Source organism: Pan paniscus, chromosome 9 (assembly GCF_029289425.2).
Source record: "Pan paniscus chromosome 9, NHGRI_mPanPan1-v2.0_pri, whole genome shotgun sequence".
Classification (NCBI taxonomy): Eukaryota; Metazoa; Chordata; class Mammalia; order Primates; family Hominidae; genus Pan; species Pan paniscus.
In genome coordinates, this window is record NC_073258.2 from 3,645,513 (window position 1) to 3,671,591 (window position 26,079).

The 26,079-nt window shown below is 64.5% G+C and overlaps 1 protein-coding gene across 1 annotated transcript in view; it reads left to right on the forward strand.

Moving 5' to 3' along the window:
- Positions 1 to 26,079, forward strand: part of MUC5B (mucin 5B, oligomeric mucus/gel-forming) — a 41,558-nt gene that overhangs the window by 8,952 nt on the left and 6,527 nt on the right. Inside the window, exons 15-41 of the mRNA XM_055093955.2 lie at positions 36 to 200; positions 490 to 584; positions 686 to 812; positions 1,055 to 1,310; positions 1,834 to 1,889; positions 2,261 to 2,361; positions 2,585 to 2,736; positions 3,328 to 3,466; positions 3,546 to 3,656; positions 4,630 to 4,806; positions 5,169 to 5,408; positions 7,110 to 7,266; positions 7,678 to 7,806; positions 8,039 to 8,183; positions 8,285 to 8,328; positions 8,418 to 8,615; positions 9,088 to 12,075; positions 12,532 to 14,041; positions 14,129 to 16,407; positions 16,906 to 18,412; positions 19,679 to 20,156; positions 20,649 to 21,861; positions 22,438 to 22,824; positions 23,424 to 23,605; positions 23,890 to 24,061; positions 25,171 to 25,430; positions 25,773 to 25,959. Coding sequence (XP_054949930.2) covers positions 36 to 200; positions 490 to 584; positions 686 to 812; positions 1,055 to 1,310; positions 1,834 to 1,889; positions 2,261 to 2,361; positions 2,585 to 2,736; positions 3,328 to 3,466; positions 3,546 to 3,656; positions 4,630 to 4,806; positions 5,169 to 5,408; positions 7,110 to 7,266; positions 7,678 to 7,806; positions 8,039 to 8,183; positions 8,285 to 8,328; positions 8,418 to 8,615; positions 9,088 to 12,075; positions 12,532 to 14,041; positions 14,129 to 16,407; positions 16,906 to 18,412; positions 19,679 to 20,156; positions 20,649 to 21,861; positions 22,438 to 22,824; positions 23,424 to 23,605; positions 23,890 to 24,061; positions 25,171 to 25,430; positions 25,773 to 25,959 — 13,455 coding nt within the window. The remainder of the gene's footprint in view (positions 1 to 35; positions 201 to 489; positions 585 to 685; positions 813 to 1,054; positions 1,311 to 1,833; positions 1,890 to 2,260; positions 2,362 to 2,584; positions 2,737 to 3,327; positions 3,467 to 3,545; positions 3,657 to 4,629; positions 4,807 to 5,168; positions 5,409 to 7,109; positions 7,267 to 7,677; positions 7,807 to 8,038; positions 8,184 to 8,284; positions 8,329 to 8,417; positions 8,616 to 9,087; positions 12,076 to 12,531; positions 14,042 to 14,128; positions 16,408 to 16,905; positions 18,413 to 19,678; positions 20,157 to 20,648; positions 21,862 to 22,437; positions 22,825 to 23,423; positions 23,606 to 23,889; positions 24,062 to 25,170; positions 25,431 to 25,772; positions 25,960 to 26,079) is intronic.

Sequence of the window (26,079 nt, forward strand, 5' to 3'; positions counted from 1 at the left end):
AGTGGCCGCTGACATCCCCCAACCCTGGCCCCCAGGCCTGTGTGGGAACTTCAACCAGAACCAGGCTGACGACTTCACGGCCCTCAGCGGGGTGGTGGAGGCCACGGGTGCAGCCTTCGCCAACACCTGGAAGGCCCAGGCCGCCTGTGCCAATGCCAGGAACAGCTTTGAGGACCCCTGCTCCCTCAGTGTGGAGAATGGTACTCCTTGCCCCCACCCCCACAGTCACCCCAGGCTCAAGTCCCACCCAGCACCTTCCTGTCCCCTGGGCCACGGGGACCCCTGGGTGGGATTGGGGACCCCATGGAGGCAGGTGGGAGGCATCAGGAGGAGGTGCTTGGGGCCAGGCGGCCAGAACCCCCCAAGGCGCAGCAGGTGAGCCGCAAATTCCAACTCACTGTTCCCCGGGCTGAGGGGTGCACAGGCCTGCGTGTCAGGGGTGTGGGCTTCGGGGCAGGGCATGGAGATGAGGCCAGGTCTTCCCCACAGAGAACTACGCCCGGCACTGGTGCTCGCGCCTGACTGACCCCAACAGTGCCTTTTCGCGCTGCCACTCCGTCATCAACCCCAAGCCCTTCCACTCGGTGAGAGGCTGTGAGGCCAGACCCCCACGCCTGGGCAGGATGGGTGGGGGAGCCCTGGCAGGCTGGGGTCCCTGACGCCCCGACGCCTCCCACCTCCGCAGAACTGCATGTTTGACACCTGCAACTGTGAGCGGAGCGAGGACTGCCTGTGCGCCGCGCTGTCCTCCTACGTGCACGCCTGTGCCGCCAAGGGCGTGCAGCTCAGCGACTGGAGGGACGGCGTCTGCAGTGAGTGCCCACGCTGGGGGTGGGATGTGTCCACACTGCGTGGGGGTGCGGGGGACCCTGGCCGGCAGCAGCCGTCACTCACATGGTTCTCAGCCCAGAGCTTTGCACTTCCTCATCCCAGCCTCGCAAGAACCTCATGCCCTTGCGATCCCCACGTCACAGACGGGGATGCTGAGTTGAAGATGGGGGCTGGCCAGGCTACTCGGCCGCTGACCTGTCCCCCCTGGCCCCACCGACCATAGCCAAGTACATGCAGAACTGCCCCAAGTCCCAGCGCTACGCCTACGTGGTGGATGCCTGCCAGCCCACTTGCCGCGGCCTGAGTGAGGCCGACGTCACCTGCAGCGTTTCCTTCGTGCCTGTGGACGGCTGCACCTGCCCCGCGGGCACCTTCCTCAATGACGCGGGCGCCTGTGTGCCCGCCCAGGAGTGCCCCTGCTACGCTCATGGCACCGTGCTGGCTCCTGGAGAGGTGGTGCACGACGAAGGCGCCGTGTGGTAAGGGTCTGGGGGGAAAGCAGGCCCCCAGGTGCTCCTCAAAGCTACTTCCCGCCCTCCCCGAAGGCTTCTGTGCCTCCCCCCAAGGGTTCTGAGACACGAGGGGCCAGGCTGGGGAGAGTGGGGCAGGGTGGACCCAGCACATTCTGAAGAGAAAATTCCCAGCTGGGAAAGAGGCCAGGAGAGGAGGTGGCCCTGGGAGGACACCTGCTGGCTGTTCTCAGCTGGGTCCACACGGCAGCCCCTGCCAGGAAAGGTGGGTGGCTCCCACTCCCACCCTGGGCTCAAAGGCCGCTCCTAACCCCAGGGTCCTGGCTGCTTTGCTGCCCCCCTGTGTGTATTTACCCATGTGCCTCCAGGGGATTTGGGGGCTCCCAGCAAACACAGCAGCAGGCACCGTCTGGCCTTACAAGGAGGTGGCCAGGCTGGGGAGGCCCAGTGTTCGGCGGGGGCTCGGAAGCCCGGGGGTGGGGTCTGCAGGGTGAGGGCCGCAGGTCCAGGCTGTGCCGTCCGTCTCTTGTAGTTCATGTACAGGTGGGAAGCTAAGCTGCCTGGGAGCCTCTCTGCAGAAAAGCACAGGTAAGTGCCACCCCTGCCCTGCCCTGCCCCGCCCCGCCCCGCCCCGCCCTGCACCGCACCACCCCGCCTGGCCCGGCCCCAACACGCCCCACCCTGCCCCACCCCACCTGAGCCCTGCCGGGCCAGGTCAGTCCTCACCTGGGCTCTGCCACAGGCACCCATGCCCTGACACGCCAGGGACAGAGGGGCCAGTGGGTCTCTGCCCCGCAGTGTGGCCAGGGTGTCCTGGGGTTGGGGGCTGCAGGTGTCATGGAAGCTTTGGCTCGGGGGCCGTTAACTTGATCAGCAGGACAGGCTCAGGGCTGCCTGGGGTCAGTTGAGGGCCGTGGCTGCCCTTCCCCAGGACCCCTCCCACCAAGCTCTGTCCCCAGGGTGTGCAGCCCCCATGGTGTACCTGGACTGCAGCAACAGCTCGGCGGGCACCCCTGGGGCCGAGTGCCTCCGGAGCTGCCACACGCTGGACGTGGGCTGTGTGAGTTCCATGCTTCAGGGAGGGGTGGGCAGGGAAGGGGTCCCAGCTTTCCCAGCTCCCGAGCCCAGGGATCTGGTGGTCCTGGAGACACTTACCCACCTGGAAGCTCCGCCCTGGCCCATGCGTTGCCCTGGGCGCTGCTGGGTGCGCCTGTCCCAGGGGGTGAGTGACATCTGCCCACCCTGGTGTCCAACCCTGACCGGTACCTGCCTGGGCCCCACAGTTCAGCACACACTGCGTGTCCGGCTGTGTCTGTCCCCCGGGGCTGGTGTCGGATGGGAGTGGGGGCTGCATTGCCGAGGAGGACTGCCCCTGTGTGCACAACGAGGCCACCTACAAGCCTGGAGAGACCATCAGGGTCGACTGCAACACCTGGTGGGTCGTGAGTCTCTCGGAGGCAGCGGGTGGGGAGGGCGGGTGTGGGGAGGGCAGTGGGCGGGGAGGGCGGGGGCGGGGAGGGCAGCAGGTGGGGAGGGTGGGGGCGGGGAGGGCAGCAGGTGGGGAGGGCGTGGGCGGGGAGGGCAGCAGGTGGGGAGGGCGGGGGCGGGGAGGGCAGCAGGTGGGGAGGGCGGAGGCGGGGAGGGCAGGGGGCGGGGAGGGCAGCGGGTGGGGAGGGCAGGGGGCAGGGAGGCAGCGGGCGGGGAGGGCAGGGGGCGGGGAGGGCAGGGGGCCAGCTGGCCAGGGTGAGGTGGGGCCGTGGCAGGAGAGAGAGTTGCTAGGAAAGCCATGGGCCGTCCTGTGCGTCCTCTGGAAGGTGGCCCAGGGGCCGTGGTGCTACCAGGAGCCTGGTGGGGCTGCGTGCCCTGCATTCACAGTGGGGGACACCACTCCTTCCACGGAGGAGGGGTCAGGCTGGGCCTGGGGAGGCTGAGGCCCCGTGCTGACCTGCACAGGCCTGGGTGCCAGGTCTCAGGAAGGCCGGGAGAGCAGGCCCCTGTGAGCAGGCACCACTGTGGCCCCTCGCAGCACCTGCAGGAACCGGAGGTGGGAGTGCAGCCACCGGCTCTGCCTGGGCACCTGCGTGGCCTACGGGGATGGCCACTTCATCACCTTCGATGGCGATCGCTACAGCTTTGAAGGCAGCTGCGAGTACATCTTGGCCCAGGTACGCCGCCCCCTCGCCCGCTCCTGCAGGCCAGGCATACTCCAGCCCGCAGCCAGCAGCTTGTCTCTTTCTGGCCCAGGACTACTGTGGGGACAACACCACCCACGGGACCTTCCGCATCGTCACCGAGAACATCCCCTGTGGGACCACCGGCACCACCTGCTCCAAGGCCATCAAGCTCTTCGTGGAGGTGAGAACGGCCCCAGCTGTGAGCACCCCCGACCCTGCAGCCAACGAGCCGGCCCCCAGGGAAGCTTCGTGAGGCTTTAGCTGCACCCACAGGTTCTCAGCAGTGTCCTGGCCCCGGGCTGCTGTTCCAAGCAGCCACAAACCAGGGGGCTTAGACAACAGAAATGCATTCTCAGTCCTGGAGCCGGAAGTCAGAGATCCAGGCGGGCAGGGCCACACTCCCTGTCGAGGGTCTCGGGAGGTCCTTCCTGCCTCTCCCAGCTTCACGGGCGGCAGGCGTCCCTGGGCTGTGGCTGCCTGTGGCCTCCCGCTGTGTCTGCGTCTGTCTTCTCTCTCTTTGTTTTTCTCTTCTGTCTCTTGTAAGGACACTGGTCATTGGATTTAGGGCCCCCCCGCCCCAGGTAGTCCAGGATGATCTCATTTCAAGATGCTTCACTTAATCCCGTCTGCAGAGATGCTTTCTCCCAGTGAGGGCCCGGGCCGAGGTTCTGGGAGTTCGCATGTGGACAGGCATTTTCAGGAGCCACGATTCACCCTGCCACACCCAGAGACACCCACTCCAGCAAAGGGGGGCCGGAGCTCCCAGGGGATAAAGCAGCGCCGCTGGCCGGGATGCTCCCTGCAGATGGCGGGAGGGGCTGAGGACCGAAGCGGGTCAGGGGAGGCTGGTGTGAGGGCGTGGGGGCTGCAGGGCTGGATGGGGAGCAGGGTGGGGTGGAGCGGGCATACTGCAGCCTCTGCTGCTCCCGTGCAGCCCCAAGGTTCCCAGGCAGCCCCTGTTCCCAGCACTTCCTGGCCAGCCTCTTGCCAAATCTTCACTGAGGGTCTCACGGACCCAGCTCATCCCTAACGCCAGCCCCTTGTGCTAAGAGCCCGTACGCACCTGCAGAGCACTGGGTGGGGCATCCCTGGGTCTCAGGCCCCTCCCTGGGGGCCACAGGGTCGGCTTCCGGCAGCGTCTGCCTCCCCTGCAGAGCTACGAGCTGATCCTCCAAGAGGGGACCTTTAAGGTGGTGGCGAGAGGGCCGGGTGGGGACCCACCCTACAAGATCCGCTACATGGGGATCTTCCTGGTCATTGAGACCCACGGGATGGCCGTGTCCTGGGACCGGAAGACCAGCGTGTTCATCCGACTGCACCAGGACTACAAGGTGAGCTCGGGCCGTGCACTCCTAGGCCCTGCAGGACCCTCTCACAGTGACGGAAACCCTGGTGCCAGGTGGGGCCTGTGGGACTCACTGACCCGTGGGTGCGTGAGCCTGGCTGGTGAGGGCCCTGCCTGTGGCCTCCACAGTGGGCAGAGGATTTTGCAGGGAAGCAGGTGCCACCCAGCGGCCCACCCAGGGACCCACTGCACACCTGTCTCCTGCAAGTTCACCAGGCACTGCCTGGGGAACCGGCTGCCCTCCCTCCATCCCCCGAGGGCTCTGGAGCCCAGGGTGGGCTCTGTGCTGCCTCCCACGGGTGCCTGTGGCCCCAGCTCCAGGGCCCCACTCTCTCGCTGCCTCTGCAGGGCAGGGTCTGCGGCCTGTGCGGGAACTTCGACGACAATGCCATCAATGACTTTGCCACACGTAGCCGGTCCGTGGTGGGGGATGCACTGGAGTTTGGGAACAGCTGGAAGCTCTCCCCCTCCTGCCCGGATGCCCTGGCGCCCAAGGACCCCTGCACGGCCAACCCCTTCCGCAAGTCCTGGGCCCAGAAGCAGTGCAGCATCCTCCACGGCCCCACCTTTGCCGCCTGCCGCTCCCAGGTGGGGCTCTGGTCTTGGCAGGCAGGGTCTGGTGGGGATGGCAGCTGCTTCCTTCCCGCCGAGAACTGGGTCTTCTGGGCAGACAGCAGTGCTCCAAGGAGGGTCTGACCATGTCCCACGGCACACGGTCCTGGATGTCAGGTCCCAAGTCCGGATCTCCCATCAGCCCCACACCTGTGCCTCTTGCCCCTGGCACGAAGCCATCCTGGCTGTTTCCCGGCCACTCCTTTGACCACAGCCTCAGTCACACCCAGAGGCTCACAGGGAGGGGCAGCCCTCTATGTGGCCCCAGCCACCCTCCTCTATGATCCCCAGACCTGCCCAGTCCTCAGCACAAACTGGAATGCCAGCCTGGCTCCCCGCTCAGCCAGGGAGGAATCAGAGATCTGCCCTAAGCAGAGACTTCCAAAAAGCAGTTTCCTGACTGGGCGCGGTGGCTCATGTCTGTAATCCCAGCACTTTGGGACGCTGAGGCAGGTGGATCACCTGAGGTCAGGAGTTTGAGACCAGCCTGGTCAACATGGCGAAACCCCGTCTCTACAAAAAATACAAAAATAGCTGGGTGTGGTGGTGTGTGCCTGTAATCCCAGCTACTCGGGAGGCTGAGGCAGGAGAATCACTTGAAACTGGGAAGAGGAGGTTGCAGTGAGCCAAGATCGTGCCACTGCACTCCAGCCTAAGCAAAAAGAGTGAGACTCTGTCTCAAAACAAAACAACAAAAAACCAAAAAGCAGTTTCCTGTCATCTTAAGGAAGACTTGAGTGCCCACTTAGGCACACAGCATGGTGGCTCAGGAGCTGAGATGAGGGGCTGGCGTAGGGGCAGCAGTGGGCATACTCGCTCGTGGGAGGCCCTGAAGCACTCTCATGTTGGCCGCCGCTTGCCCTCTTGAGAAGGCAGCTGGTGACCCCTTGGAAGGTCCTGTGGCCTGACAAAGCTGAGCCCAGGTTCAGTTGGGGCCTGGGAGGGGTGTGGGCTGCCTGGAGGAAGCAGGCAGCTTCCCATGGTCAGGACGCGTTCACAGCTCAGCTCCCCGCGTGGCTGGTCTGGAAAGGAAGTGACCACTCCTTCCTTAGTGCACATTCACTGGGTGCCTGGAATAGCCTGGCATGTTCTGGGCTCACCCCAGTGATCAGGGGACAAGGCTGACCCTCACAGAGCTTCCAGAGGAGGCAGAAAGGCGGCGGGCGCTGGGTGGTCGGATGCTAGGATGTGGAGGGCCCTGGCCAGGGGTTGGGTCCGCTGGAGGGAAGGCCCCCAGGTGGAAAGGAGGCCAGTACGACTGCAGCGGAGGGAGGTGGGGGCGAGGGCAGAGGGTGAGCAGGGGTGCTATGCTCCACATGGGTTTGAAACCTGTGGGCCACATGACCAGATCCACGTGATAGATCCAAAGAGCACATGTGAAGGCAGGCAGATGGGCAGGTGCATAGGTGGGCAGGTGCATAGGTGGGCAGATGGACAGGTGGGCAGATGGGCAGGTGGGCAGGGATATAGGTGGACGAGGGCACAGGTGGGCTGGAGAAGTGCTGGGGCAGCTCCCATTTGGGGCACGCTCTGAGATATTCCAGGCCCCAGGAGCTCAGAGAGCTGCCATGGGGGGTGTTGAAATACAGATGGTTCCAGCAACTGGCCCTGGGCCAGCCACCCCCTGGCCGGGGGGGCCATTGTCCTGGCTCAGCTGCACCTTGGCCTCACCCGCAGGTTGACTCCACCAAGTACTACGAGGCCTGCGTGAACGACGCGTGTGCCTGCGACTCGGGTGGCGACTGCGAGTGTTTCTGCACGGCTGTGGCTGCCTACGCCCAGGCCTGCCACGACGCGGGCCTGTGTGTGTCCTGGCGGACTCCGGACACCTGCCGTGAGTTGGGCTCTGTCCGTGGTGCTGAAGGGTGGAGCTGCCGGGGCAGGGGAGGAGGAGTGGCAGCCTCCGTAGGTGCATTGACCTGGGCCTGAGCCGCACACAGACATCCAACACGCATGTGCCTCCATGTGAGTGCACAAGTTTCTATGCACAGAGGAAGACCTGTGCAAAACCACCAGACAGGTTGCCCCAGCATGAGACAGCTCCTAGGGGACAAGAGTTCCAAGGGCAGGGCTGGGGAGTGGAGGGGAAGGTGAGGCACCACCCGGCCCGAGGCCCTGCATGTCTGGGACAAGCCCGGGTCTGGCTCTGGGGACACCGGCCCCCACGCCCGGGGTAGGGGCTGCCCTGCACAACAGGGGTGAGGGCCGGTGGGCGCCTCCTTAGCCTCTGCCCTCTGTGCCCCAGCCTTGTTCTGTGACTTCTACAACCCACATGGGGGCTGTGAGTGGCACTACCAGCCCTGCGGGGCACCCTGCCTAAAAACCTGCCGGAACCCCAGTGGGCACTGCCTGGTGGACCTGCCTGGCCTGGAAGGTGAGGGGCAGCCTTTCTTGGATGGAGCCTCCTCTCCTTGGGTTCCCGAGTGTACGTGGGGGGGCGGGGATCCCCAGGGACGCGGTGTAGGCTCCCGTAAACTGCACAATGCAAGCCTTGAGGGCAGGCCCCTGCTGGCTGGTGGGGGGCGGCTACTCCCTGCAGCATGGAGCCCCTGGCTGGAGAGACTAAAGGGCCCTGGTGAGTCTTCTGCTCACCCTGCCGGCCCTAGGCTGCTACCCGAAGTGCCCACCCAGCCAGCCCTTCTTCAATGAGGACCAGATGAGGTGCGTGGCCCAGTGTGGCTGCTACGACAAGGATGGAAACTACTATGACGTCGGTGCAAGGGTCCCCACAGCAGAGAACTGCCAGAGCTGGTGAGGGGGTGGGAAGTGGGTGGCGCTGGGGGAGCAGGGCTGGGGAGCAGGCCCTGCAGGCTGCCCCCCAGGCCCTCAGCTCGCCTCTCCCCCACCCCTAGTAACTGCACACCCAGTGGCATCCAGTGCGCTCACAGCCTTGAGGGTAAGGAAGGGCCGGGGGGTTAGTGGGCCGGTGAAGGCTGGGGCCGGGGGCTCGGAGGCCCTGGGTGACTCTGCCGGCTCCATCCCCAGCCTGCACCTGCACCTATGAGGACAGGACCTACAGCTACCAGGACGTCATCTACAACACCACCGATGGGCTTGGCGCCTGCTTGATCGCCATCTGCGGAAGCAATGGCACCATCATCAGGAAGGCTGTGGCATGTCCTGGAACTCCGGCCACAACGCCATTCACCTTCACCACCGCCTGGGTCCCCCACTCCACGACAAGTAAGCCCTGCCTGGCTCTCCTGAGGCCCAGTCCCGTCTGGGTGACAAGGAGGACCCCCTGGGCTCTTAGTGCAGGTGCCCTGGATGGTAGCGACAGTCCCAATCCACTGACCTTCCGGGCTCTGTCTAGGGGTGCACGGCCCCTCAACACCCTGCGTGTCTCCAGGGGCTCCCCATGAAGCCTCAGCACAATGATTGATGGGATACCCCAAGGAGACAAAGCTTTCCCGGACTCCGTCCCATCCCTCAGCACGGCCTATCCCAGCCAGCCGGCTCCCTCAAGGCCAGGCTGCCAGGCCCCAGTCCCTCATGCAGAAACGGCTCTAACCAAGGCTGAGGCAGGCACTGGGGTCCCCAGTATCCCACAGGGGCAGGGCCAGCCCTGGGGAAAGGGTCCTCTGGGGCCCCTCCACCTTGTGAGGCCAGGACTGGAGGATGCTGAGCCAGGACCCCTTTCCCATGCCCCTTGCAGGCCCGGCCCTCCCGGTCTCCACCGTGTGTGTCCGTGAGGTCTGCCACTGGTCCAGCTGGTACAATGGGCACCGCCCAGAGCCCGGCCTGGGAGGCGGAGACTTTGAGACGTTTGAAAACCTGAGGCAGAGAGGGTACCAGGTATGCCCTGTGCCGGCTGACATCGAGTGCCGGGCGGGGCAGCTTCCTGACATGCCGCTGGAGGAGCTGGGCCAGCAGGTGGACTGTGACCGCATGCGGGGGCTGATGTGTGCCAACAGCCAGCAGAGCCCCCCGCTCTGTCACGACTACGAGCTGCGGGTTCTCTGCTGCGAATATGTGCCCTGTGGCCCCTCCCCGGCCCCAGGCACCAGCCCCCAGCCCTCCCTCAGTGCCAGCACGGAGCCTGCTGTGCCTACCCCCACCCAGACCACAGCAACCGAAAAGACCACCCTATGGGTGACCCCGAGCGTCCAGTCGACGGCGGCCCTCACCTCGCAGACTGGGTCCAGCTCAAGCCCCGTGACGGTCACACCCTCGGCCCCAGGTACCACCACCTGCCAGCCCCGGTGTCAGTGGACAGAGTGGTTTGATGAGGACTACCCCAAGTCTGAACAACTTGGAGGGGACGTTGAGTCCTACGATAAGATCAGGGCCGCTGGAGGGCACTTATGCCAGCAGCCTAAGGACATAGAGTGCCAGGCTGAGAGCTTCCCCAACTGGACCCTGGCACAGGTGGGGCAGAAGGTGCACTGTGATGTCCGCTTCGGCCTGGTGTGCAGGAACTGGGAGCAGGAGGGCGTCTTCAAGATGTGCTACAACTACAGGATCCGGGTCCTCTGCTGCAGCGACGACCACTGCAGGGGACGTGCCACGACCCCGCCACCGACCACAGAGCTGGAGACGGCCACCACCACCGCCACCCAGGCCCTGTTCTCAACGCCGCAGCCTACGAGTAGCCCGGGGGTGACCAGGGCTCCCCCGGCCAGCACCACAGCAGTCCCCACCCTCTCAGAAGGACTGACATCCCCCAGATACACAAGCACCCTTGGTACAGCCACCACGGGAGGCCCCACGACGCCTGCAGGCTCCACAGAACCCACTGTCCCAGGGGTGGCCACATCCACCCTTCCAACACGCTCAGCCCTTCCAGGGACCACGGGGAGCGTGGGCACATGGCGCCCCTCACAGCCACCCACGCTGGCCCCAACAACAATGGCAACCTCCAGAGCTCGCCCGACAGGCACAGCCAGCACTGCTTCCAAAGAGCCGCTGACCACGAGCCTGGCGCCAACACTCACGAGCGAGCTGTCCACCTCTCAGGCCGAGACCAGCACGCCCAGGACAGAGACGACAACGAACCCCTTGACTAACGCCACCACCAGCCAGGGCACGACCCGCTGTCAACCGAAGTGTGAGTGGACAGAGTGGTTTGACGTGGACTTCCCAACCTCAGGGGTTGCAGGCGGGGACATGGAAACTTTTGAAAACATCAGGGCTGCTGGTGGCAAGATGTGCTGGGCACCAAAGAGCATAGAGTGCCGGGCGGAGAACTACCCCGAGGTAAGCATCGACCAGGTCGGGCAGGTGCTGACCTGCAGCCTGGAGACGGGGCTGACGTGCAAGAACAAAGACCAGACAGGCAGGTTCAACATGTGCTTCAACTACAACGTGCGTGTGCTTTGCTGTGACGACTACAGCCACTGCCCGAGCACTCCGGCCACCAGCTCCACGGTGACCCCCTCCTCCATCCCGGGGACCACCCACACCGCCACAGTGCTGACCACCACCACCACAACTGTGGCCACTGGTTCTATGGCAACACCCTCCTCTAGCACACAGACCAGTGGTACTCCCCCATCACTGATCACCACGGCCACTACGATCACGGCCACCGGCTCCACCACCAACCCCTCCTCAACTCCAGGGACAACAACCATCCCCCCAGTGCTGACCACCACCGCCACCACACCTGCAGCCACCAGCAGCACAGTGACTCCCTCCTCTGCCCTAGGGACCACCCACACACCCCCAGTGCCGAACACCACGGCCACCACACACGGGCGATCCCTGTCCCCCAGCAGTCCCCACACGGTGCCCACAGCCTGGACTTCGGCCACCTCGGGCACCTTGGGCACCACCCACATCACAGAGCCTTCCACGGTGACTTCCCACACCCCAGCAGCAACCACTGGTACCACCCAGCACTCGACTCCAGCCCTGTCCAGCCCTCACCCTAGCAGCAGGACCACCGAGTCACCCCCTTCTCCAGGGACGACCACCCCGGGCCACACCACGGCCACCTCCAGGACCACGGCCACGGCCACACCCAGCAAGACTCGCACCTCGACCCTGCTGCCCAGCAGCCCCACATCAGCCCCCATAACCACGGTGGTTACCACGGGCTGTGAGCCCCAGTGTGCCTGGTCAGAGTGGCTGGACTACAGCTACCCCATGCCGGGGCCCTCTGGCGGGGACTTTGACACCTACTCCAACATCCGTGCGGCTGGAGGGGCCGTCTGTGAGCAGCCCCTGGGCCTCGAGTGCCGTGCCCAGGCCCAGCCTGGTGTCCCCCTGAGGGAGTTGGGCCAGGTTGTGGAATGCAGCCTGGACTTTGGCCTGGTCTGCAGGAACCGTGAGCAGGTGGGGAAGTTCAAGATGTGCTTCAACTATGAAATCCGTGTGTTCTGCTGCAACTACGGCCACTGCCCCAGCACCCCAGCCACCAGCTCCATGACCACCCCCTTCTCCATTCCGGGGACAACCTGGATCCTCACAGAGCTGAGCACAACAGCCAGTATGACTGCATCCACTGGATCCACAGCCACCCCATCCTCCACCCCAGGGACCACCTGGATCCTCACAGAGCCGACCACTACAGCCACCGTGACGGTGCCCACCGGATCCACGGCCACCGCCTCCTCCACCCCGGGAACTGCTGGCACCCCAAATGTGACCACCACGGCCATGACACCCACCGTCACCAGCTCCAAAGCCACTCCCTCCTCCAGTCCAGGGACTGCAACCACCCTTCCAGCACTGATAAGCACAGCCACCACACCCACAGCTACCATCTTTACAGCCATCCCCTCTTCCTCCCTGGCCACCATGTCCACAATCCACCCCTCCTCCACTCCGGAGACCACCCACACCTCCACAGTGCTGACCACCACGGCCACCACGACAAGGGCCACCAGTTCCATGTCCACCCCCTCCTCCACTACGGGGACGACCTGGATCCTCACAGAGCTGACCACAGCAGCCACTACAACTGGAGCCACTGGCCCCACGGCCACCCCGTCCTCCACCTCAGGGACCACCTGGATCCTCACAGAGCCGAGCACTACAGCCACCGTGACCCTGCCCACCGGATCCACGGCCACCGCCTCCTCCACCCGGGCAACTGCTGGCACCCCCAAAGTGCTGACCACCACGGCCACAACACCCACAGTCACCAGCTACAGAGCCACTCCCTCCTCCAGTCCAGGGACTGCAACCACCCTTCCAGCACTGAGAAGCACAGCCACCACACCCACAGCTACCAGATTTACAGCCATCCCCTCTTCCTCCCTGGGCACCACCTGGACCCGCCTATCACAGACCACCACACCCACGGCCACCATGTCCACAGCCACACCCTCCTCCACTCCAGAGACTGCACACACCTCCACAGTGCTTACCGCCACGGCCACCACAACCGGGGCCACCGGCTCTGTGGCCACCCCCTCCTCCACCCCAGGAACAGCTCACACTACCAAAGTGCCGACTACCACAACCACGGGCTTCACAGCCACCCCCTCCTCCAGCCCAGGGACGGCACCCACGCCTCCAGTGCGGATCAGCACAACCAGCACACCCACAACCAGTGGCTCCACGGTGACCCCCTCCTCCATCCCGGGGACCACCCACACCGCCACAGTGCTGACCACCACCACCACAACTGTGGCCACTGGTTCTATGGCAACACCCTCCTCTAGCACACAGACCAGTGGTACTCCCCCATCACTGATCACCACGGCCACTACGATCACGGCCACCGGCTCCACCACCAACCCCTCCTCAACTCCAGGGACAACACCCATCCCCCCAGTGCTGACCACCACCGCCACCACCACACCTGCAGCCACCAGCAGCACAGTGACTCCCTCCTCTGCCCTAGGGACCACCCACACACCCCCAGTGCCGAACACCACGGCCACCACACACGGGCGATCCCTGTCCCCCAGCAGTCCCCACACGGTGCCCACAGCCTGGACTTCGGCCACCTTGGGCACCTTGGGCACCACCCACATCACAGAGCCTTCCACGGTGACTTCCCACACCCCAGCAGCAACCACTGGTACCACCCAGCACTCGACTCCAGCCCTGTCCAGCCCTCACCCTAGCAGCAGGACCACCGAGTCACCCCCTTCTCCAGGGACGACCACCCCGGGCCACACCACGGCCACCTCCAGGACCACGGCCACGGCCACACCCAGCAAGACCCGCATCTCGACCCTGCTGCCCAGCAGCCCCACATCGGCCCCCATAACCACGGTGGTGACCACGGGCTGTGAGCCCCAGTGTGCCTGGTCAGAGTGGCTGGACTACAGCTACCCCATGCCGGGGCCCTCTGGCGGGGACTTTGACACCTACTCCAACATCCGTGCGGCCGGAGGGGCCGTCTGCGAGCAGCCCCTGGGCCTCGAGTGCCGTGCCCAGGCCCAGCCTGGTGTCCCCCTGCGGGAGTTGGGCCAGGTTGTGGAATGCAGCCTGGACTTTGGCCTGGTCTGCAGGAACCGTGAGCAGGTGGGGAAGTTCAAGATGTGCTTCAACTATGAAATCCGCGTGTTCTGCTGCAACTACGGCCGCTGCCCCAGCACCCCGGCCACCAGCTCCATGACCATTCCCTCCTCCACTCCGGGGACGACCTGGATCCTCACAGAGCTGACCACAACAGCCACTACGACTGCATCCACTGGATCCACGGCCACCCCATCCTCCACCCCAGGGACCACCTGGATCCTCACAGAGCCGACCACTACAGCCACCGTGACGGTGCCCACCGGCTCCATGGCCACCACCTCCTCCACCCCGGGAACGGCTGGCACCCCAAATATGACCACCACGGCCACGACACCCACAGTCACCAGCTCCAAAGCCACTCCCTCCTCCAGTCCAGGGACTGCAACCACCCTTCCAGTGCTGACAAGCACAGCCACCAAATCCACAGCTACCAGCTTTACACCCATCCCCTCCTCCACCCTTGGGACCACCGGGACCCTCCCAGAACAGACCACCACACCCGTGGCCACCATGTCCACAATCCACCCCTCCTCCACTCCGGAGACCACCCACACCTCCACAGTGCTGACCACCACGGCCACCACGACAAGGGCCACCAGTTCCACGGCCACACCCTCCTCCACTCCGGGGACGACCTGGATCCTCACAGAGCTGACCACAGCAGCTACTACAACTGCAGCCACTGTCCCCACGGCCAACCCGTCCTCCACCTCAGGGACCACCTGGATCCTCACAGAGCCGAGCACTACAGCCACCGTGACCCTGCCCACCGGATCCACGGCCACCGCCTCCTCCACCCGGGAAACTGCTGGCACCCCCAAAGTGCTGACCACCACGGCCACAACACCCACAGTCACCAGCTCCAGAGCCACTCCCTTCTCCAGTCCAGGGACTGCAACCACCCTTCCAGCACTGAGAAGCACAGCCACCACACCCACAGCTACCAGCTTTACAGCCATCCCCTCTTCCTCCCTGGGCACCACCTGGACCCGCCTATCACAGACCACCACACCCACGGCCACCATGTCCACAGCCACACCCTCCTCCACTCCAGAGACTGCACACACCTCCACAGTGCTTACCGCCACGGCCACCACAACCGGGGCCACCGGCTCTGTGGCCACCCCCTCCTCCACCCCAGGAACAGCTCACACTACCAAAGTGCCGACTACCACAACCACGGGCTTCACAGCCACCCCCTCCTCCAGCCCAGGGACGGCACGCACGCTTCCAGTGCGGATCAGCACAACCAGCACACCCACAACCAGTGGCTCCACGGTGACCCCCTCCTCCATCCCGGGGACCACCCACACCGCCACAGTGCTGACCACCACCACCACAACTGTGGCCACTGGTTCTATGGCAACACCCTCCTCTAGCACACAGACCAGTGGTACTCCCCCATCACTGATCACCACGGCCACTACGATCACGGCCACCGGCTCCACCACCAACCCCTCCTCAACTCCAGGGACAACACCCATCCCCCCAGTGCTGACCACCACCGCCACCACCACACCTGCAGCCACCAGCAGCACAGTGACTCCCTCCTCTGCCCTAGGGACCACCCACACACCCCCAGTGCCGAACACCACGGCCACCACACACGGGCGATCCCTGTCCCCCAGCAGTCCCCACACGGTGCCCACAGCCTGGACTTCGGCCACCTTGGGCACCTTGGGCACCACCCACATCACAGAGCCTTCCACGGTGACTTCCCACACCCCAGCAGCAACCACTGGTACCACCCAGCACTCGACTCCAGCCCTGTCCAGCCCTCACCCTAGCAGCAGGACCACCGAGTCACCCCCTTCTCCAGGGACGACCACCCCGGGCCACACCACGGCCACCTCCAGGACCACGGCCACGGCCACACCCAGCAAGACCCGCATCTCGACCCTGCTGCCCAGCAGCCCCACATCGGCCCCCATAACCACGGTGGTGACCACGGGCTGTGAGCCCCAGTGTGCCTGGTCAGAGTGGCTGGACTACAGCTACCCCATGCCGGGGCCCTCTGGCGGGGACTTTGACACCTACTCCAACATCCGTGCGGCCGGAGGGGCCGTCTGCGAGCAGCCCCTGGGCCTCGAGTGCCGTGCCCAGGCCCAGCCTGGTGTCCCCCTGCGGGAGTTGGGCCAGGTTGTGGAATGCAGCCTGGACTTTGGCCTGGTCTGCAGGAACCGTGAGCAGGTGGGGAAGTTCAAGATGTGCTTCAACTATGAAATCCGCGTGTTCTGCTGCAACTACGGCCGCTGCCCCAGCACCCCGGCCACCAGCTCCATGACCATTCCCTCCTCCACTCCGGGGACGACCTGGATCCTCACAGAGCTGACCACAACAGCCACTACGACTGCATCCACTGGATCCACGGCCACCCCATCCTCCACCCCAGGGACCACCTGGATCCTCACAGAGCCGACCACTACAGCCACCGTGACGGTGCCCACCGGCTCCATGGCCACCACCTCCTCCACCCCGGGAACGGCTGGCACCCCAAATATGACCACCACGGCCACGACACCCACAGTCACCAGCTCCAAAGCCACTCCCTCCTCCAGTCCAGGGACTGCAACCACCCTTCCAGTGCTGACAAGCACAGCCACCAAATCCACAGCTACCAGCTTTACACCCATCCCCTCCTCCACCCTTGGGACCACCGGGACCCTCCCAGAACAGACCACCACACCCGTGGCCACCATGTCCACAATCCACCCCTCCTCCACTCCGGAGACCACCCACACCTCCACAGTGCTGACCACCACGGCCACCACGACAAGGGCCACCAGTTCCACGGCCACACCCTCCTCCACTCCGGGGACGACCTGGATCCTCACAGAGCTGACCACAGCAGCTACTACAACTGCAGCCACTGTCCCCACGGCCAACCCGTCCTCCACCTCAGGGACCACCTGGATCCTCACAGAGCCGAGCACTACAGCCACCGTGACCCTGCCCACCGGATCCACGGCCACCGCCTCCTCCACCCGGGAAACTGCTGGCACCCCCAAAGTGCTGACCACCACGGCCACAACACCCACAGTCACCAGCTCCAGAGCCACTCCCTTCTCCAGTCCAGGGACTGCAACCACCCTTCCAGCACTGAGAAGCACAGCCACCACACCCACAGCTACCAGCTTTACAGCCATCCCCTCTTCCTCCCTGGGCACCACCTGGACCCGCCTATCACAGACCACCACACCCACGGCCACCATGTCCACAGCCACACCCTCCTCCACTCCAGAGACTGCACACACCTCCACAGTGCTTACCGCCACGGCCACCACAACCGGGGCCACCGGCTCTGTGGCCACCCCCTCCTCCACCCCAGGAACAGCTCACACTACCAAAGTGCCGACTACCACAACCACGGGCTTCACAGCCACCCCCTCCTCCAGCCCAGGGACGGCACGCACGCTTCCAGTGCGGATCAGCACAACCAGCACACCCACAACCAGTGGCTCCACGGTGACCCCCTCCTCCATCCCGGGGACCACCCACACCGCCACAGTGCTGACCACCACCACCACAACTGTGGCCACTGGTTCTATGGCAACACCCTCCTCTAGCACACAGACCAGTGGTACTCCCCCATCACTGATCACCACGGCCACTACGATCACGGCCACCGGCTCCACCACCAACCCCTCCTCAACTCCAGGGACAACACCCATCCCCCCAGTGCTGACCACCACCGCCACCACACCTGCAGCCACCAGTAGCACAGTGACTCCCTCCTCTGCCCTAGGGACCACCCACACACCCCCAGTGCCGAACACCACGGCCACCACACACGGGCGATCCCTGTCCCCCAGCAGTCCCCACACGGTGCCCACAGCCTGGACTTCGGCCACCTCGGGCACCTTGGGCACCACCCACATCACAGAGCCTTCCACGGTGACTTCCCACACCCCAGCAGCAACCACTGGTACCACCCAGCACTCGACTCCAGCCCTGTCCAGCCCTCACCCTAGCAGCAGGACCACCGAGTCACCCCCTTCTCCAGGGACGACCACCCCGGGCCACACCACGGCCACCTCCAGGACCACGGCCACGGCCACACCCAGCAAGACCCGCATCTCGACCCTGCTGCCCAGCAGCCCCACATCGGCCCCCATAACCACGGTGGTGACCACGGGCTGTGAGCCCCAGTGTGCCTGGTCAGAGTGGCTGGACTACAGCTACCCCATGCCGGGGCCCTCTGGCGGGGACTTTGACACCTACTCCAACATCCGTGCGGCCGGAGGGGCCGTCTGCGAGCAGCCCCTGGGCCTCGAGTGCCGTGCCCAGGCCCAGCCTGGTGTCCCCCTGCGGGAGTTGGGCCAGGTTGTGGAATGCAGCCTGGACTTTGGCCTGGTCTGCAGGAACCGTGAGCAGGTGGGGAAGTTCAAGATGTGCTTCAACTATGAAATCCGCGTGTTCTGCTGCAACTACGGCCGCTGCCCCAGCACCCCGGCCACCAGCTCCATGACCATTCCCTCCTCCACTCCGGGGACGACCTGGATCCTCACAGAGCTGACCACAACAGCCACTACGACTGCATCCACTGGATCCACGGCCACCCCATCCTCCACCCCAGGGACCACCTGGATCCTCACAGAGCCGACCACTACAGCCACCGTGACGGTGCCCACCGGCTCCAAGGCCACCACCTCCTCCACCCCGGGAACGGCTGGCACCCCAAATATGACCACCATGGCCACGACACCCACAGTCACCAGCTCGAAAGCCACTCCCTCCTCCAGTCCAGGGACTGCAACCACCCTTCTAGTGCTGACAAGCACAGCCACCAAATCCACAGCTACCAGCTTTACACCCATCCCCTCCTCCACCCTTGGGACCACCGGGACCCTCCCAGAACAGACCACCACACCCGTGGCCACCATGTCCACAATCCACCCCTCCTCCACTCCGGAGACCACCCACACCTCCACAGTGCTGACCACCACGGCCACCACGACAAGGGCCACCAGTTCCACGGCCACACCCTCCTCCACTCCGGGGACGACCTGGATCCTCACAGAGCTGACCACAGCAGCTACTACAACTGCAGCCACTGTCCCCACGGCCAACCTGTCCTCCACCTCAGGGACCACCTGGATCCTCACAGAGCCGAGCACTACAGCCACCGTGACCCTGCCCACCGGATCCACGGCCACCGCCTCCTCCACCCGGGAAACTGCTGGCACCCCCAAAGTGCTGACCACCACGGCCACAACACCCACAGTCACCAGCTCCAGAGCCACTCCCTTCTCCAGTCCAGGGACTGCAACCACCCTTCCAGCACTGAGAAGCACAGCCACCACACCCACAGCTACCAGCTTTACAGCCATCCCCTCTTCCTCCCTGGGCACCACCTGGACCCGCCTATCACAGACCACCACACCCACGGCCACCATGTCCACAGCCACACCCTCCTCCACTCCAGAGACTGCACACACCTCCACAGTGCTTACCACCATGGCCCCCACAACCGGGGCTACCGGCTCTGTGGCCACCCCCTCCTCCACCCCAGGAACAGCTCACACTACCAAAGTGCTGACTACCACAACCACGGGCTTCACAGCCACCCCCTCCTCCAGCCCATGGACGGCACGGACGCTTCCAGTGTGGTTCAGCACAACCAACAAACCCATAACCAGTGGCTCCACGGTGACCCCCTCCTCCATCCCGGGGACCACCCGCACCCCCACAGTGCTGACCACCACCACCACAACTGTGGCCACTGGTTCTATGGCAACACCCTCCTCTAGCACACAGACCCCTGGTACTCCCCCACCACTGACCACCACGGCCACTACGATCACGGCCACCGGCTCCACCACCCCCCTCTCCTCCACTCCAGGGACAACACCCATCCCCCCAGTGCTGACCAGCACGGCCACCACACCCACAGTCACCAGCTCCAAAGCCACTCCCTCCTCCAGTCCAAGGACTGCAACCACCCTTCCAGTGCTGACAAGCACAGCCACCAAATCCACAGCTACCAGCTTTACACCCATCCCCTCCTCCACCCTTGGGACCACCGGGACCCTCCCAGAACAGACCACCACACCTGTGGCCACCATGTCCACAATCCACCCCTCCTCCACTCCGGAGACCACCCACACCTCCACAGTGCTGACCACCACGGCCACGACAAGGGCCACCAGTTCCACGGCCACACCCTCCTCCACTCCGGGGACGACCTGGATCCTCACAGAGCTGACCACAGCAGCGACTACAACTGCAGTCACTGGCCCCACGGCCACCCCGTCCTCCACCCCAGGGACCACCTGGATCCTCACAGAGCCGACCACTACAGCCACCGTGATGGTGCCCACCGGCTCCACGGCCACCACCTCCTCCACCCGGGCAACTGCTGGCACCCCAAATGTGAGCACCACGGCCACGACACCCACAGTCACCGGCTCCAAAGCCACTACCTCCTCCAGTGCAGGAACTGCAACCACCCTTCCAGCACTGATAAGCACAGCCACCACACCCACAGCTACCAGCTTTACAGCCATCCCCTCTTCCTCCCTGGGCACCACCTGGACCCACCTATCACAGACCACCACACCCACGGCCACCATGTCCACAGTCACACCCTCCTCCACTCCAGGGACTGTCCACACCTCCACAGTGCTTACCGCCATGGCCACCACAACCGGGGCCACCGGCTCTGTGGCCACCCCCTCCTCCACCCCAGGAACAGCTCACACTACCAAAGTGCTGACCACCACGGCCACCACGACAAGGGCCACCAGTTCCACGGCCACAGCCTCCTCCACTCCGGGGACGACCTGGGTCCTCACAGAGCTGACCACAGCAGCCACTACAACTGCAGCCACTGGCCCCACGGCCACCCCGTCCTCCACCCCAGGGACCACCTGGATCCTCACAGAGCCGAGCACTACAGCCACCGTGACCGTGCCCACCGGATCCATGGCCACTGCCTCCTCCACCCGGGCAACTGCTGGCACCCCAAATGTGACCACCACTGCCACGACACCCACAGTCACCAGCTCCAAAGCCACTCCCTCCTCCAGTCCAGGGACTGCAACCACCCTTCCAGCACTGAGAAGCACAGCCACCACACCCACAGCTACCAGCTTTACAGCCATCCCCTCTTCCTCCCTGGGCACCACCTGGACCCGCCTATCACAGACCACCACACCCACGGCCACCATGTCCACAGCCACACCCTCCTCCACTCCAGAGACTGCACACACCTCCACAGTGCTTACCACCATGGCCCCCACAACCGGGGCTACCGGCTCTGTGGCCACCCCCTCCTCCACCCCAGGAACAGCTCACACTACCAAAGTGCTGACTACCACAACCACGGGCTTCACAGCCACCCCCTCCTCCAGCCCATGGACGGCACGGACGCTTCCAGTGTGGTTCAGCACAACCAACAAACCCATAACCAGTGGCTCCACGGTGACCCCCTCCTCCATCCCAGGGACCACCCGCACCCCCACAGTGCTGACCACCACCACCACAACTGTGGCCACTGGTTCTATGGCAACACCCTCCTCTAGCACACAGACCCCTGGTACTCCTCCACCACTGACCACCACGGCCACTACGATCACGGCCACCGGCTCCACCACCCCCCTCTCCTCCACTCCAGGGACAACACCCATCCCCCCAGTGCTGACCAGCACGGCCACCACACCCACAGTCACCAGCTCCAAAGCCACTCACTCCTCCAGTCCAAGGACTGCAACCACCCTTCCAGTGCTGACAAGCACAGCCACCAAATCCACAGCTACCAGCTTTACACCCATCCCCTCCTCCACCCTTGGGACCACCGGGACCCTCCCAGAACAGACCACCACACCTGTGGCCACCATGTCCACAATCCACCCCTCCTCCATTCCGGAGACCACCCACACCTCCACAGTGCTGACCACCACGGCCACCACGACAAGGGCCACCAGTTCCACGGCCACACCCTCCTCCACTCCGGGGACGACCTGGATCCTCACAGAGCTGACCACAGCAGCGACTACAACTGCAGTCACTGGCCTCACGGCCACCCCGTCCTCCACCCCAGGGACCACCTGGATCCTCACAGAGCCGACCACTACAGCCACTGTGACGGTGCCCACCGGCTCCACGGCCACCACCTCCTCCACCCAGGCAACTGCTGGCACCCCAAATGTGAGCACCACGGCCACGATACCCACAGTCACCGGCTCCAAAGCCATTCCCTCCTTCAGTGCAGGGACTGCAACCACCCTTCCAGCACTGAGAAGCACAGCCACCACACCCACAGCTACCAGCTTTACAGCCATCCCCTCTTCCTCTCTGGGCACCACCTGGACCCGCCTATCACAGACCACCACACCCACGGCCACCATGTCCACAGCCACACCCTCCTCCACTCCAGGGACTGTCCACACCTCCACAGTGCTTACCGCCACTGCCACCACAACCGGGGCCACTGGCTCTGTGGCCACCCCCTCCTCCACCCCAGGAACAGCTCACACTACCAAAGTGCTGACCACCATGGCCACCACGACGAGGGCCACCAGTTCCACGGCCACAGCCTCCTCCACTCCGGGGACGACCTGGATCCTCACAGAGCTGACCACAGCAGCCACTACAACTGCAGCCACTGGCTCCACGGCCACCCCGTCCTCCACCCCAGGGACCACCTGGATCCTCACAGAGCCGAGCACTACAGCCACCGTGACGGTGCCCACCGGATCCATGGCCACCGCCTCCTCCACTCTGGGAACAGCTCACACCCCCAAAGTGGTGACCACCACGGCCACCATGCCCACAGCCACTGCCTCCACGGTTCCCAGCTCATCCACCCTGGGGACCACCCACACCCCCGCAGTGCTCCCCAGCAGCCTGCCAACCTTCAGCGTGTCCACTGTGTCCTCCTCAGTCCTCACCACCCTGAGACCCACTGGCTTCCCCAGCTCCCACTTCTCTACTCCCTGCTTCTGCAGGGCATTTGGACAGTTTTTCTCGCCCGGTGAGTGCATGTGGATAACGCTGCTGTACCCTTTCCCCACATGCTATGCCAACCTGGGTCTGCCTGTCCTGGGAGCCAGTGGCTTTCTCCCTGCTGGTCATGTTTGTTCACCACTGGCCTCACTTGGCCCCTCCCGGCCACACTCGGTCCCCACTGGCCTCACTGGGTCTCCTCTGGCCACAATCCGTCCGCCCTGGCCACAATCAGTCCCCACTGGCCACACTTGGTCCCCACTGGCCACAATGCGTCCCCCCTGGCCACATTCCGTCTCCCCTGGCCACAATCCATCCCCACTGGCCACACTGGGTCTCCTCTGGACACAATCCGTCTGCACTGGCCACAATCAGTCCCCACTGGCCACACTCGGTCCCCACTGGCCACAATCCATCCCCACTGGCCACACTCGGTCCCCACTGGTCACAATCCGTCCCCAGTGGCCACACTTGGTCCCCACTGGCCACACTCAGCCTCTGCCCTCTCCACCCCCTTCCCTGGAACCGCTGCTCCCTCTTGCGCTGACCTCTGCCTTTGCTCTCCCAGAACTCTGGCTTACCCGTCTCTGGGAGTGGCTTATCTTTCTATGGTGTTGTTCTTCACAGGGGAAGTCATCTACAATAAGACCGACCGAGCCGGCTGCCATTTCTACGCAGTGTGCAATCAGCACTGTGACATTGACCGCTTCCAGGGCGCCTGTCCCACCTCCCCACCACCAGTGTCCTCCGCCCCGCTGTCCTCGCCCTCCCCTGCCCCTGGCTGTGACAATGCCATCCCTCTCCGGCAGGTGGGCCCCGCCTGCCCTCCACCTCCCGTGCTGCGTGCACACGGTCTGGGTTGGCTGGAGGCACAGCCACAGTCCAGCCCCCGAGGCCCGTCTCAGTGACCCCGCCGCCAGTATCTGCAGTTGGAGGAGACACACAGGGTCTAGGGGCCAGGCTAGCACGGGGGCCGCCCTCCCCAGGCAGGCTCTTGTGGCCACCCGGGGCTTTGGGCCATGAGGGGTGGGATGAGCCGTGGATGGGTCCCGTGAGCCTGTCCAGGTGAGGACGTGCATGTTCCCTGCCCCAGGTGAATGAGACCTGGACCCTGGAGAACTGCACGGTGGCCAGGTGCGTGGGTGACAACCGTGTCGTCCTGCTGGACCCAAAGCCTGTGGCCAACGTCACCTGCGTGAACAAGCACCTGCCCATCAAAGTGTCGGACCCGAGCCAGCCCTGTGACTTCCACTATGAGTGCGAGTGTGAGTGCGTCGGCGGCCGCAGGATTACCCCGGGGGCAGGTGGAGCAGAGTGCACCGTCGGCTAGGCTGGCAGAATGCGGCATGGTGGGGCACAGTGGGGTGCAGTGGGGAATGGTGGTGCATGGTGGGGAATGGTGGGGTGCAGTGGGGCATGGTGGGGCATGGTGGGGTGTGGTGGTGGTGTTTGGGAGATCACTGGCATCCCTTCAGGAAACCATCATGTACCATGCTGTCTTGGGCCTCAGTGGTGCACGTCCTGAGAGTTGTTAGTATGCAGGCTCCGTGTCCACAGGGCTGAAAATGCTGACACAGCCCAAGGGAGAGGCAGCAGAGGCTGGTTTGCTGAGCTTCTCTGCACATCAGCCTGTGTGGTTTGAAAGGGACCCTGCCCAGGGGCTTCTGGGGCCAGGAGAAGCTCAGGATGGAAGCGGGAGCCCAGAGGAGCTTTTGTCTCCTGGGTCCTAACAGCGGCTTCCATCACCGTGCGGGACCCGCCGCTAAGAGGTCACGGCGTTCTCACTCCTCCATGTCCTTGGCCCAGGGCTGCTGTTCCAAACCGCCACAAGCTGGGGAGCTTGTACAACAGAAACACACTCTCCGTCCTGGAGCTGGAAGTCTGAGATCCAAGCGGGCAGGGGATAGACTCCCTGCTGAGGGTCTGGGGAGGCCCTTCCTGCCTCTCCCAGCTTTGGGGACTCCAGGTGTCCTTTGGCTGTGGCTGCATCCCTCCGATCTCCGCCTCTGCCTCTCTGTGGCCTCCCCTCTCTGTGTCTGTGTCTCTTCTGTCTCCCGTAAGGACACTGGTCATTGGATTGAGGGCCCACCCAGCTAGTCCACGATGATGTCATTTCAAGATGCTTCCCTTAATCCCATCTGCAAAGACACTTTCTCCCGGCAAAGCCACATGCGGAGGTTCTGGGGTGGTCATAGATTTTGGGGGACCCCATTCTACACACTGGACCCATTTTTATAGACGAGGCAGCTGAGGCCCCAGGGGCTTCAGTGGCTCCCCGAGGCGGCAGTCACAGTGGTGACACTGGCTGCCATGACGCCTGGGGAGCGAGGGCACCACCACAGAGCCTGCCAGCCCGTCCATCTCTGTCCTGCAGGCATCTGCAGCATGTGGGGCGGCTCCCACTATTCCACCTTTGACGGCACCTCTTACACCTTCCGGGGCAACTGCACCTATGTCCTCATGAGAGAGATCCATGCACGCTTTGGGAATCTCAGCCTCTACCTGGACAACCACTACTGCGTGGCCTCTGCCACTGCCGCTGCCGCCCGCTGCCCCCGCGCCCTCAGCATCCACTACAAGTCCATGGATATTGTCCTCACTGTCACCATGGTGCATGGGAAGGAGGAGGGCCTGGTGAGTCCAGGCTGCGGGTGGCACAGTGTTGACCCAGTCCCAACTGCACCTGGGCAGGCCGACTGCAGGCCGGGGTGACCCAGGTGCTGCAGCGATGGCCCAGTGCCCAAGACAGCTCCCAGGGGGCAGGGAAGGCCTGTGGAGCCGCCTAAGGCTGAGCACACCCTGTGGCCTAAATGCAGCCAACTGGAGACTCCAGGCCCCCAGGGAAGATCTGGGCTTTGGGGTGGGGGATACACAGGGGGGTCTCTGCACATGGAGGCAGAGCCCCAAAGAGAAGCCCTGCTCCCCGAGCCCACCTGGCACTGCCTCCCGGCTCAGGGTTCCCCCGGATTCCCCCAGATCCTGTTTGACCAAATTCCGGTGAGCAGCGGTTTCAGCAAGAACGGCGTGCTTGTGTCTGTGCCGGGGACCACCACCATGCGTGTGGACATTCCTGCCCTGGGCGTGAGCGTCACCTTCAATGGCCAAGTCTTCCAGGCCCGGCTGCCCTACAGCCTCTTCCACAACAACACCGAGGGCCAGTGCGGTGAGTGGGCGGCGGGTCCTGCCCCGGCCAGGGCTGCTGCTGGGCCTGACAACCCAGTGAGCATAGGGGAAGCCTGGGGAGGGGAATGAGTGGGGGAGGGGGGTGGGGGCTGTGAAAGGC